Source organism: Hoplias malabaricus, chromosome X1, assembly GCF_029633855.1.
Source record: "Hoplias malabaricus isolate fHopMal1 chromosome X1, fHopMal1.hap1, whole genome shotgun sequence".
Taxonomy (NCBI): domain Eukaryota; kingdom Metazoa; phylum Chordata; class Actinopteri; order Characiformes; family Erythrinidae; genus Hoplias; species Hoplias malabaricus.
Genome location: NC_089818.1, coordinates 4666424 through 4679825, shown reverse-complemented (window position 1 = coordinate 4679825; position 13402 = coordinate 4666424). Strand labels below are relative to the sequence as shown.

The window sequence follows — 13402 nt, the reverse complement described above, 5'->3', positions numbered from 1 at the left end:
ACTCCTCACAGACAGTCACCCGGAGGAAACCCACGCAGACACTGGGAGAACACACCACACTCCTCACAGACAGTCACTCGAAGGAAACGCACACAGACACAGAGAGAACACACCACACTCCTCACAGACAGTCACCCGGAGGAAACCCACACAGACACAGAGAGAACACACCACACTCCTCACAGAGAGTCACCCGGAGGAAACCCACGCAGACACAGGGAGAACACACCACACTCCTCACAGACAGTCACCCGGAGGAAACCCACACAGACACAGAGAGAACACACCACACTCCTCACAGACAGTCACCCGGAGGAAACCCACACAGACACAGGGAGAACACACCACACTCCTCACAGACAGTCACCCGGAGGAAACCCACACAGACACAGAGAGAACACACCACACTCCTCACAGACAGTCACCCAGACACATTAGATTATGCACTTATATAAATGTCTTGTATTAAGAAGGTTTTGTAAATGACAAAAAACATTACATTAAAACTAATAATTTATTTTATTTTCGTTACAAACTACACAAACTTACACAGAACTCATTTCAAGCAGTGATCTCTTGATACACTTTTCTTCTTTCAGAAAGTGCTGGATGCTGACGCATGAGAAATGTTCTTCTGTTTGTTTGGCTTCAATCCATGCTCCCAGAAGCATGATACAATACATATGTGTTTTACCAGCTTTTATATTCGCCTGAAAACATATTCAGCAGCCATATGAAGATCCATTTATCTGACATCACTTACTCACAACAAACAAACACTGCAGTAATTCCTCAGCTAAAATAAAAACAAAAAAAAAAACCCAGAGGAAAGCACTAATGACGGGTCCATCTCTCACAAAAGCAGCATAGAAATATCCCCATGTTTATGAGTGCTGTGATGTACATTCCTCAGAAGCTGATTCATACTCCTTATGAACATCTAAAGAACCAAAAAGGGCTTCAAGAACACTCAACGTGCGACTCTGAATAGCCTCCACCTGTTCAGCTGGGCAGTATTCATCCAAACTGGATCTGTGGAAAAATAAGTACAGAGGGAACACAACCTAGGAAGTAAGTATTTCTTACTTCCCTTTCATCATGAGCAGGGCTAATAATATCTGAGGCACGGTCATAAATACGACCAGCATCTGTTTCTGCAGCTTTTACAAGAAGTCTTCCAGGGCTTGAAGTAGGACACTAGAACACAACACAGAGGCGAGCTGCCGAAAGCTCAGCTCAGAACCACTCTGATGAGGTAAAAATAAATGCCTCCGTACAGGTGTCCAGCCTCCCTCAAATGGCAACTTTTCACTGCATGGGACCTACTTTACTCGACTCTTTCTGTGAAAGAGTACCTGGTTTGTTTTCTACTATAACGGCTCCCCCCATCAAAATGTAGCCAGTGATGTCACAAAACACAATTACATGTTGTTTACTCATCATGTATTTGTGTTGTTGTTGTTGTTTGGGACTGAACACAGCTCAGTACATCACTTCAGACAGAACAGGAGGGTTTTTTTTCGTTCAATGTTGCACCATCCAGCTCTCCCTGAAGTTTTTCTTTGACCATTGATCCAAGGAGCGTTTGAACTTCTTCTAAAGAGCTGAGAGTTTGAAAGAGCCGGGTAAAAACAAATAAGATCTCTGCTGTAACTTGAAGATTTTGCATACTGCTAATTTGTGCTGGATGTCTGCATTTCATAGTGACTGACAAGTCTCTCGGGCCAATCAGAGCTCTCCAAGGTTTACATGTCAAATTGAATCCCTACACAGGAGAAAGAATAATATTATATATATATATATATATATATATATATATATATATATATATATTATATATTATATATTATATATATATATATATATATATAATATATACTCAGTCCCGAGTTACGATGTTTCGTGGTTACTCCATTAACTGTTTAAAGCCTTGTTTCGACTTAAGTGATTTTGCGTCGTAAAGGTCGTAACGTGAACTTCGTGTTTGGTGTGCGTGGCGTGGCGGAAGAATACACGGTTACGTGGCTCGGGACCAAGGAGGATAGGTGTTAGGGTAGGATAAGTGCGTACAGTATGTTATTTACGTACAGTATGTACGTATGTTCCGACTTACACCGAAAATCGGTTTACAATGCGGCGTAGGAACGGATCAACGTCATAAGTCGAGGACCCCCTGTATATATATATATATATTGTGGCCGGGGGCCGTCTCATCAATCCAGCAGCTCCATGCCACGCCAGCCATCGGCCCCTCAGGGCGGGGTGAGAAACCACCCGCGCCTGGCAGTTACGGGGCCCAGCTCCTCCTACTTCCCAGGGAGGAAGCGACGACATAAAAGACCGCCGAGGGATCTCCGGGGGGGAGAGAGAGAAAGGGGGTAATTGCTGGTCGACACGCGAAACTGACTTTTTGCTGATCTGACTAATCATTTCGCTCTGGTCTTTCTCCCTCTTCCCACCTGTTGTTATTCTGTTTTCTCTTCTCTGGAGCAGACTGATCTGGTGTGGACGCGCAGCCGGCCGCCGCCCTGGACGCCGCCCCGCTGTCCTAGAGAAGGAGAAGCCCTGGCGTATTGACTGGCGCCGACGCTCGTTGCACGTGGTTCTTTTTGAACGCCTGAGATTTTCGTTAACTCTTTATGTTTTGAGCATTAAAAGTAATGGCTGAGTGCTGAACTCTGACTTATGTTCTCCTGTGGGCCCTCGCCACCGTTTAGAGCGTCACAATATATATATATATAGTAGTGGAGTAGGTACCATGCAGTGGAAAAGCACCAAAATGTTCTCTTCAGAAGCGCTTCACTCGGATCCTAAACAAACAACTAACAAACAACAACAAAAACAAATCAAATGGCCAATCAATGGGACCAAAGGCACAGAGTCCATAGGAACCATATTAAGCAATTATTTTCTATTACTGCAATTATATTTAATATATTATATTTAATGAAGATAAAACAAAAGGGCAGGATATTGTGAGGCTGGCTTTATACAACTAATGTGCACAGCTGCAGCAGAGACAGCCAGAGCACCCTTTTAAAGCAACACTAGGTTGTATTTGTTTTTACCTTAAATTAAAATTGCAAAAAAAATTGTGATGCTTCACTGAGCTGTAAAAGGGAGCATAGAGTCTCTACTGTTGTTACTACAGGCTCAGAACTGCAGAAACTGCACTATGTAACTTTTGAAAGGAAAGTAGGACACCACCACTAATGTGTTGTAAATGTGATTTACACTATGCAACTGTAGGGGAAGCCCAGAAACAAATATTCCAAATCTTTCTAGCGTTCCTTTACATTGTTGACGGTGTAGATGCTGGATTACCTTGATATGGTCACTATCGTGGGTTTGGGCAGTGACTGTAACACAAGCTTCACTGCCAGCAGGAGCTGTTGGATCTCCCCTTCACTGCTGATGTGGTGTGGAAGCTCAGAGTAATCACAGGTCAGACCTGCCTGGTGCACCTGCAGAGAAAACCCAAGCCATTTCTTCTCACATCATTAAAAACAAACTTCTCACAGAACTTTTCCCACAATTTGGTTTTGTACGAAAGAAAACAGAATTAATGAGCGAGAAAGACACTAAAGCACACATGTTGACCAAAGCTTTTTTCTTTTATCCCTCTCAGTAGGCCCTATTCAGCCATTTGTCTACATGGGCCTAATGTCCTTGCATTCCCTGGAGAGTTGGAGCACAAATGGCTTTTCACATAGCTCCTTTAAATGAATATAATATCTGTTTACAAAATAATTAACCTTCTCTTTTAAAGTTAACACATGTTTATTGGGGTTTATATCTAACATGGACCTTAGAGGTGAATTTTCACAGTCCCCTGGGGTCTTAAAGTAATGTTGGTGACATGCTTTGTTCAAAATACCACAAGGATCAAGCACCACAGCACCATCCTTCCCATCAACAGCCCTGTACAAAATGATTCCAGCACATATCCCTTTGTAAATAAAAATGTGCCAAACACAGCTCTGCATTTAACAAAGTACACAGAGGCTCTTTTTAATAAGCTTTTTTAGCTCACTATCCTTTCTTGTATTTTTGCTGATTTGGCTCTGTTCTCTCATTTCTCAGCTCTCGTTTTAGCTTTTGTTGTCTCATTTCTCCACTCTCCTGTCTGTTGGGGGCAGCTAAGGCCTTAAAGGCTAAGCACCAGCTCTATGAAAGTGTCAAACAAATAAATACAGTGGAATCTGAGTTCCTAACTTGTGTTTATTGATAGTCAGAAAACCGTTGGTCCCCCCCTCCCCCCACGGTGTTCGGAAACTCTAATAGGCGTCTTGCCTGTGACGTAGATGGTGGACAACAACTCTAGAAGCTGCACTTAATTTAATGCAAAATGACGAAAAGGTGTGTTGTTTTTGGTTGCAATCATTCAATGTACAGTGGGGCATCTGTGAACAAATGGCCCAAAGATCCCAAAATATCCAGAAAATGGACTAAATTTGTCAACTTTAAACAGGCACTTTGGAAAGGACCGTCCGCTCACTCCGTTATCTGTAGCTCATTTCACTGGCGCTTTTCCAACAATATGGGCATGTAAGGACACCAACGAAAGGTGTTCAAGAGCCTCTGTAACATGGAGGTAAACAGGGTAAGGACACTCACTTCGCCTGTTTTAGTTGGTGTTAGTTAACGTTAGCTTGACTCGCTAAACTCGGTGTCTCAGATTATACTCGGCTACGTAGCTGCATTACGGAGGTTTATAGTGTCGGATGAATTCGAGTTCGACTTCGATCACATTTACAAGAATAACGGTACCTCTACATTTGAGTTTAGCTTATTGCTAGGCTATTGTCATGAATAATGTTGGTTATTTAGCTAGATACTGTCATAACAGTCAGTCATAACGGTGTTTTACCGCGGCGTTGTTCAGCTGTTGTCCACCAGTGACGTCACGGTTGCGTTCAAGAATTTCCGTAGCGAGCTCGGGTTTTTCCGTCAATTTAATAAAATTATCAGTTTTAAAGCAAATTAAGCTGCTATTTTCATTTTAATTCATACTTATATCTGTCAGTAACTAAAATAATGTGAAATATTCATGGAGGTCCATTAAGTGGTGCTTGTTTGTGCTCCATAGACAGGTTTAATGCAGAGAAGCAATTACCCTATGAGTATCAATAAAAGGTGATTCTTCTTCTGTTTGCCACAGTTTAAGCCCACTTTTGTGCTCTCACAGAAACACAGGTCCAGTATTCTGAGGCTTGATAGGCTTTGCATCCCCAAATGAATGTGGACATGTACAGAACACATACAACGTGCAGAAAACGTATTGCAAAAATGACATGAGATATAGAAAAAAACGCAGCTACCATTTCATAGTCTGGCGTCTGGTTTCGATTCTTCAGGCTGGACACCAGCTTGATCAGAGAGTTCATCCTGCAAAAGCAAATAGGCATTCCAGCATTACAAGCCAATCATTTTCCACACCCAACTGTGTGTGTGGAGGACTGTGGTCAAGCAGCTGTGTGAGATAGCACCATGCAATCAGAAAGCACACAGGGAGCGCGTACCCAGGGTTCGTGGCCAAGCGGTCAACAGTCTCCTGCCCATCGTCCTCCAGCAGGTCAGCAAATGCAGCCTCAAGGTCCTCCAGCTGCCGGGTTCTTCTCTCCACACACTCCAGCAGCTCCTCCTTAGACAGAGAGAAGGAAAACCAGAATTTTATTGGGCAAAGAAACAGCAGGATTGATATAAACAAGAACCAACCGACTCAGCTCTGAATGGGGTACTTGTAAGAAATGGGTGATACCCAAACTATTACTGATATAAATTCCTTATGGGTAAACATTAATTTATAACCCAATATACAATGCACAACCCCTTATTTTATGACCTACACTGTGCCCTACAGAGGGTGCAAGGAGACATCTTAGATTCAGCCTTAGCACCACTGTGGTCTGAAACATCACTCACTTATCATCTAAACAATTTAGACAGACTAAACATTACCCTCCAGGAATCTGCTGCACTCTGCAAGCAGGGTAAGGGTAATCAGATTATTTGCCTTGTAAACTGTGTGAAAAGTCTAAGACAAAAAAAAAATACATGGATTGTGCTAGTGGCTGAAACAATACAAAAGTGAATTAACATAATTTCTGACGTTTGTATGCAGTTTGTGTATGAATATCTCTAACAGAGTAGGTCACAAGAGCAGAGAAATGCACTGGATGCTAAAGTGCTAACACTTTTCCATTAGATCCTATGGCGAAAATGCTAATATGGGTAACAGACTATAATGGCCTTGTCCTCATTATAAAACACAGTCTGATAATTTACAGCCCTGATGTGAAGAGGCAGTAGGCTTAGGTGCTTTTTAAAGTTTTTAAAGTTGGTTGTGGGTTTGATGGGTTTGTGTTAAAGGAGGTTGTGGGTTTGATTCCCGCTCCGTGGAGTGTGGAGTGTGGTGTGTTCTCCCTGAGTCTGCGTGGGTTTCCTCTGAGTGACTGTCTGTGAGGAGTGTGGTGTAATCTCCCTGTGTCTGTGTGGGTTTCCTCCGGGTGACTGTCTGTGAGGAGTGTGGTGTGTTCTCCCTGTGTCTGCGTGGGTTTCCTCCGGGTGACTGTCTGTGAGGAGTGTGGTGTGTTCTCCCTGTGTCTGCGTGGGTTTCCTCCGGGTGACTGTCTGTGAGGAGTGTGGTGTGTTCTCCCCGTGTCTGCGTGGGTTTCCTCCGGGTGCTCCGGTTTCCTCCCACAGTCCAAAAACACATGTTGGTAGGTGGATGGGCAACTCAAAAGTGTCCGTAGGTGTGTGTGTGTTGGCCTGTGAAGGACTGGCGCCCCCTCCAGGGTGTGTTCCCGCCTTGTGCCCAATGATTCCAGGTAGGCTCTGGACCCACCGCGACCCTGAACTGGATAAGAGTTACAGATAATGAATGAACATTAGGTTTGCACTACAGAACCAGACCATTAGTATGCAATATGGTAACTGTAATTTAAATGTTTCACATGAATTACTGTTATTATTTTGAACAATATAAATATAAAGATCTATATGAAAGTCATTGTGTGTCCTTAAAATTTGAGATATTTTGCTCAAAGCTTTGATCATTTTTCCACATCACAGAGGAGCTCCATACGTTGACGTGAAAATGATCCATCCACTCCAGAAAACATCAAGCCCTGGCTTAAAACTGGCTCTCAACAGGGCAAGCAATTCATGTACCATCACAGATTGTTAGTGTTCATTTGATTAAAAGCTTCCATTACCTCGTCCACATCCTCTCTGGGCCTCTTGAAACTGTACAGTTCCTGCAAGATGGAGTACTCTTCCTGAGAGGAACATGGAAAAATAAGGCATCTGTTAAATCTGTTCATAAGGCTTTAGAGCATAGACTACCACCATAAAAACACTAATATATAAACCTTCTTAAAGGGTTTAAAAAGTACAGAAATAGGCAGGACTATAGTTATCGGTATAGAGCCGGTTAAACTAGTGAAAACAGATTTAATTTCCAAAAAAAGGACTTTTTTAATACCTTTGTGTACATATCTTTGAATGGATTCTTACAAGAGAAAAAATCCAGGTCAATGTCAAGGATGTAGGCATCATTCTGCTCAATTAAACTGAGCAGATTGCTCACAATAGCCCCAGATGAGCCCTCTTCAGCGTTCTGGGCTTCTGTACTGTTTCCTGGCGTACTGCTGCCACCAGAAGGTTGATATTGGGAAGTGCAAGACACATTGCTCTCAGGTTGACGATCCTCCTCTTTATTTAGTTCTCCTTTTGAGGCACCTCTAAGTCTCTTACAAGTGCTGGGGTTATTCTGACTCTGGCTGTTGTGTGACATTTCCACTGGATCCACCTGGATGACTCTTAAATGCAAGGGCTTGGCGTCCTCCAGCTGCTCTGCAGGAAGGTAGAGGGCATCGCTCAGAAAGTAGTCGTCAGTGCTCGTGACCCTGAATGAGAGAAGGACTGATTAAAAAAGGCCAGAGACGCCATCAAAGTAACACATTTTAAGTAGCAGAAATTAGGGGCTTATTAAAGTCTTCTGTGCTCAATAAAGTATTAATTAGACGTTTATAAAGATTTATTAACTATGCAATAAGCTTTATTCATAGTGTGTTTTTCCTCCGGGTGCTCCGATTCCTCACACAGTCCAAAAACACACGTTGTTATTGGTGGATTGGATGCCCCAAAGTGCCCATAGGTGTGAATGTGTGAGTGTGTCTCGCCCTCCAGGGTGTGCTCCCACCTTGCGCCCAGTGATTCCGGGCAGGCTCCGAACCCACCGTGACCCTGAACTGGATAAACGCTTACAGACAATGAATGAATGAATTCACTAATAGCTCAAGAAGTGTTTCATATTCTAAAGTCAGCTTCTACTAAATATCACAAATTAGAGACTAAAAAGCACTGAATAAATATTTAATGAGTGAATCTGCTTCATTAATTCAGTATCTATTTATGATATTCATGACCTTAATAAGCCCCTGCTTTCTTTTCCTTAAAAATAAAGTGTTAAAGCCTTCAGTAGCAAAGACACAACCAGCCAGTGTTAGTTAAAGTGGACCTGAATGCATGATCCCTCCTAAAGGGAGGGTCCATTTGTGGTGCCATGTTTCTGACATTGTTTTGGTCTATTTTACACCTTACAGGAAGTGTCCATTCACATGGCAAGTAACCATATTATTTAGAATAACAGAATTTTACAAAAGCAGGGAAAGGGATAAAAATCCCCACCTGATGGTGGTTGTGGACTTGTCTTGGCCAACACACATATAATGCTCCCCGTCTTTGATCTGCCGAGCCCAGGGCGGATGCAGCCAGGCAACATGGGACACGTGTCCTGCGAAGACCATGGGCATGATCCAGTTCTCGATGCTCAGCTCACTGCAGGACAGAACAGCCTATAAGCCTAGGGCAGACATCAAGTAAGTCAACAGGGGTCTGTTGACCAAAGCATTGCTCCATTTCATAGCTGCATCCTGCCTCTGACTCTCTTTCACACACACACACACACACACACACAGATTGGCAAATGCCCATAGTTATCTTATATTATGAACATAAGAATATACATTTACATGGCAGTTTCTATATGTTCATTCATTCATTCATTCATCCATTATCTGTAACCCTTATCCAGTTCAGGGTCGCGGTGGGTCCAGAGCCTACCTGGAATCATTGGGCGCAAGGCGGGAATACACCCTGGAGGGGACGCCAGTCCTTCACAGGGCAACACACACACACATTCACTCACACATATGGACACTTTTGAGTCACCAATCCACCTACCAACATGTGTTTTTGGACCGTGGGAGGAAACCGGAGCACCCAGAGGAAACCCACGCAGACACAGTGAGAACACACCACACTCCTCACAGACAGTCACCCGGAGCGGGAATCGAACCCACAACCTCCAGGTCCCTGGAGCTGTGTGACTGCGACACTACCTGCTGTGCCACCGTGCCGCGGTTTCTATATGTGTAACATGGTAAAAATGCACCTGGATTATTCTGCTGTAAATGACTGACATTCCCTTTATTTATTAACTACTAAAAAGGTTGAATTGTTAGTTGTTAATTGTCTTGAATCTTTAGGCGCCCCATTTAGACTCAGCTGGGCAATCTCTTACACGATAAATAAACTGCTACTTTATTTACTGTCTTCGTGAGATATGAGCACTACAAACAGACACAGTGCAGAGATCTCAAACCTAGTCGAACTGTCAGACAAAAACCTTGTCTCCAAAATGGTAGCTTTAATGGAGAAGGGAATAAAAAAGAAAATATTCCAAACATTTGAACCATTTCCACTGGCTCATTTATTATGACATTTGCCCCACAGTAAAAACCATTGGTGTTTTACATGAAGTGAAATGACGATGAAGATTGAAATGTGATTCAAAAGCTGAGAACATGAGAAGAAAAAAAAACTCCAGCTGGACATTTGACATCGCTTTGTACATTTCTGACATAGAGTCTGGTGACAAGCCTTCTCCTTTCAGCAAAAGTGACACACAGTGTTAGGAAAGGAAAAGTTCCCAGTGCCATGTCTCTCACCATTCTCTCTCTCTCTCTCTCTCTCTCTCTCTCTCTCTCTCTCTCTCTCTCTCACACACACACACATTTTCTTTTCATTTCCATCACATATTCCAACAGACCACTACTCTGCTAACACTTATCTTCTCATGTCTGTCAAACACATCTATATGAAGAAAGAGAGAGAGAGAGAGAGAGAGAGAGAGAGAGAGAGAGAGAGAGAGAGAGAGAGAGAGAGAGAGAGAGCATGAGAGGTGAGACAAATTCAAGTTATATGAGAGGGCACTAAGACAGTAAGAGAAGGAGAGAAACCAAGACAGTGTGAGGCAGTGAGACAGAACAGAAGCACGAAAAACAGAATTTGACAGACACAGACAGATAATATGAGAGAGAGAGAGAGAGACAGAGAGGAAGAGAGAGAGAGACAGAGAGAGCACTCTATTGTCCCCCTGCAGAATACAATGCTGCAACTAAGCTGTCAGAGCTCCTCTCACCTGAACAGTCTCTCTTTATCGAACACGGCGGTGGCTGGCATGTTGACCGGGATCAGCAAATCTGGGTGAGAGTCCAGATGAACCATTTTAACTCCACTCATAGGAACATAGCGAGAGGCGATGGACCGATAGATGTGAGGCACAACCTGCAGGACAGTCATACAGTTTCATCAAAAACTCCTATGTTATATATTACTCCTATATTTTCAATTTTCAATTTCAAGTAAACGTCCAAAATTATAACTGCTCTGTGGTGGCCCTGTGTGGGTCCTGACCATTGAAGAATGTGGGTAAATAAAGTATGAAGCTAAACGGATTGACAAAGTCTGTGATTACAGAAATACAAAGTGCTCAGATGTGGTCAGTGGAGAATGGACAGTGAATCGAAGTGAAACAAAGAGATGGTCATAATATTGTGGCTGATAAGATTTTTAAATTCATTGATTAGTGTTTATTTCAATACAAATTTCATTTTATGTAACAAATAAATTTAGATTTTTTTTATTTTTTTACATTTATTTTGGTCAGTGTCACTTAAATATCCCACATTAATATTAATAAAATATATTAATACTTTACGTTTGTGTATACTTACGTATACAATACGTATGTCTTACTATATTACGTATTTAAATGAGTAATTAAGTTATGATAAAATTACCTTACACTGAAATTCTATACACCATTATTTATAGAATTCTCCGTTCCACCTTAAATGGCGCGGTTGTACTGTATCGCCTTCAACGCCATAAAGTTAGCCAGGCACCATTTAAGGTGGAAGGGCAATTTTGAAAAGAGATTCAGCTTCACACAAGACTCACATCATGATGGTCTTCCACAATCCACACGGGCAGTTTAGAATAAGTCCGTTTCACTGGTGCTTTGTTCATTTCGAGAAATAGCTGAAAATATATTTATATTTTTGGAACATAAGCTGTTATAAAGGCATTGTTATACAGTGCTAACTAGCCGCTAACACAAACACAGGGACTTATATCGGTGAAACACTGTGTAGCCCTGTTTATTGTTCGTGTTGAAACGGCATTCTGAAGCACAGTTTCTAAGTTCCTGATCGAATTTTATAACAACTTTTTACAAAGACTTGTGTATAAACAGTTCATTTAAATAAACATTTTACACGGAATTGAATTAAAGCGGTTTAATTGAGTTTAAAAATTTCAAAGTGATCTCTACAGATCTATAACAAGTTCATACTCAGGGCACTTGTCCATCACACTTTTATCCAGTCACTCACACCCACACATGTGGACAACTACACACACTCACAACTGTGGATAATTTATTACACTCACCCAGACACTCACACAATTACACCCTTAGAGAATTTCACAAACTCACCCAGTAACGGACACACTTAAACTTATAGACAATTTCATACACTCATAAAAACACATTTAAATAAATTTTTAAGTGTGTGTTTTTGGACTGTGGACGGTTACTGAAGTACATGGAAGAAACCCATGCAGACATGAAAAAAACACACCACACTCCTCACAGTCAGTGCCCCAAGACAGCAGTACTCCCTGTTATGCCTCCGTAAGGCCATACAGCTGGACTCATAAGCAAGAAGTCAAAATTAGTAAATGAGAGCACTATTGTTATTTATTCATTCATTATCAGTAATCGCTTATCCAGTCCAGGGTCGTGGTGGGTCCAGAGCCTACCTGGAATCATTGGGCACAAGACGGGAATACACCCTGGAGGGGGCGCCAGTCCTTCACAGGGCAACACAGACACACATACACATTCACTCACACACTCACGGACACTTTTGAGTCACCAATCCACCTACCAACATGTGTTTTTGGACTGTGGGAGGAAACCAAAGCACCTGGAGGAAACCCACGCAGACACGGGGTAAACACACCAACTCCTCACAGACAGTCACCCGGAGCAGGAATCAAACCCACAACCTCCAGGCCCCTGGAGCTGTGTGACTGCGACACTACCTGCTGCGCCACCGTGCCGCCCTGCACTATTATTATATTTATGTTTATGTATTCAGCTATTAATTGTGTTTTACCCTAACAATTAACTTTTATGATTCAGTTATGCACATGTTGCAATCTATGAAAAAAAACATGACATGCATGTTTTACCCTGATTGTCAATTTTAGCCAATCAAATTAGTCCTCTGAGCTCATGATTAGTTTAGGCAACAAAACTTCCACATGCTTCTCCACCAAGTACATTACAAAACTAATAAACAATAGAACTGTTGTTATTTTCAATACACTTTACATGAGAAGAATATGTTCTGAGAAATGTGAGTTGAATGAACATGAAGTCAGCAATTGGGGAATAATAATAATAATAATAATAATAATAATAATAATAATAATAATAATCGTATTTGCCTAATGCTACTTAGAGTGCTATGCAGAAAACAAAATTAATAAAATATATGAAAACTTTTTTCCACCCTATTATTTTTTATTTAAACGCACACAGAGCCAGACTCACCTTACCCCCCATTCCAATTAATCCGGATTCAGGGTTTCTGTACTGCAACAAGCCCTACGCTATTTTAAGTTGCACACAGCTGAACTATCTTCATTTGGAAGAACTGTAAGTAAAATCCAGTGACTGTAGCTGTGTGTGAGGGATATACACAAAAGGTGCTCTATTCAGTCAGAAGTGTTGGGAGAACTGGAGCATTAAAGATGCATTCGTGCCATCATGTTTTATTCAGTTTTATTCAGACAGAGTTCCACTGTCTACTGTGTAGCTCTATCACTGCCTGCTTGTTGTAAAGACAAGTCAATTGTGCTTAGACATGAGTTTTCATAGCCTTTCATGCCCTGTTCCCAACGAAGAGTAATAGTCATTTTCTGTGGCTTGCAGCTTGTTAGAGCCTGGCTTTGTATCGCATGTAGTCATGCTTTCTTTGGA

The 13402-nt window shown here is 42.0% G+C and overlaps 1 protein-coding gene across 3 annotated transcripts; it reads right to left on the bottom strand.

Annotated features, from left to right (window-relative positions):
- Nucleotides 1–637: 637 nt before the first annotated feature.
- LOC136675981 (UPF0489 protein C5orf22 homolog) lies at nucleotides 638–11470 on the bottom strand. 3 transcript variants are annotated; one of them, XM_066652815.1, is made up of 9 exons: nucleotides 11311–11470; nucleotides 10490–10635; nucleotides 8695–8844; nucleotides 7487–7910; nucleotides 7218–7280; nucleotides 5523–5644; nucleotides 5322–5388; nucleotides 3325–3464; nucleotides 638–1032 (listed from the first exon to the last, which is right to left on the bottom strand). In XM_066652815.1, exons 1-9 carry the CDS (start codon nucleotides 11377–11379, stop codon nucleotides 885–887), a joined length of 1329 nt encoding a protein of 442 aa, XP_066508912.1. In that variant the 5' UTR covers nucleotides 11380–11470; the 3' UTR covers nucleotides 638–884. The 3 variants fall into 3 exon arrangements, with proteins under 3 accessions (XP_066508912.1, XP_066508913.1, XP_066508914.1); XM_066652816.1 differs by lacking the exon at nucleotides 8695–8844; XM_066652817.1 differs by lacking the exon at nucleotides 11311–11470 and having other exon boundaries at nucleotides 8695–8869; nucleotides 10490–10624.
- Between the last annotated feature and the right edge of the window lie 1932 nt (nucleotides 11471–13402).

Excerpts from the sequence above, each read along its gene's own strand:
- LOC136675981 (XM_066652815.1), bottom strand. The coding sequence starts at position 11,379 with ATGAACAAAGCACCAGTGAAACGGACTTATTCTAAACTGCCCGTGTGG. Across the intron at positions 3,465-5,321 it reads AGACGCCAGACTATGAAATG|GTGCACCAGGCAGGTCTGAC; the intron begins GTAGCTGCGTTT and ends TTTTCTCTGCAG. Across the intron at positions 1,033-3,324 it reads ACGATAGTGACCATATCAAG|ATCCAGTTTGGATGAATACT; the intron begins GTAATCCAGCAT and ends ATTTTTCCACAG.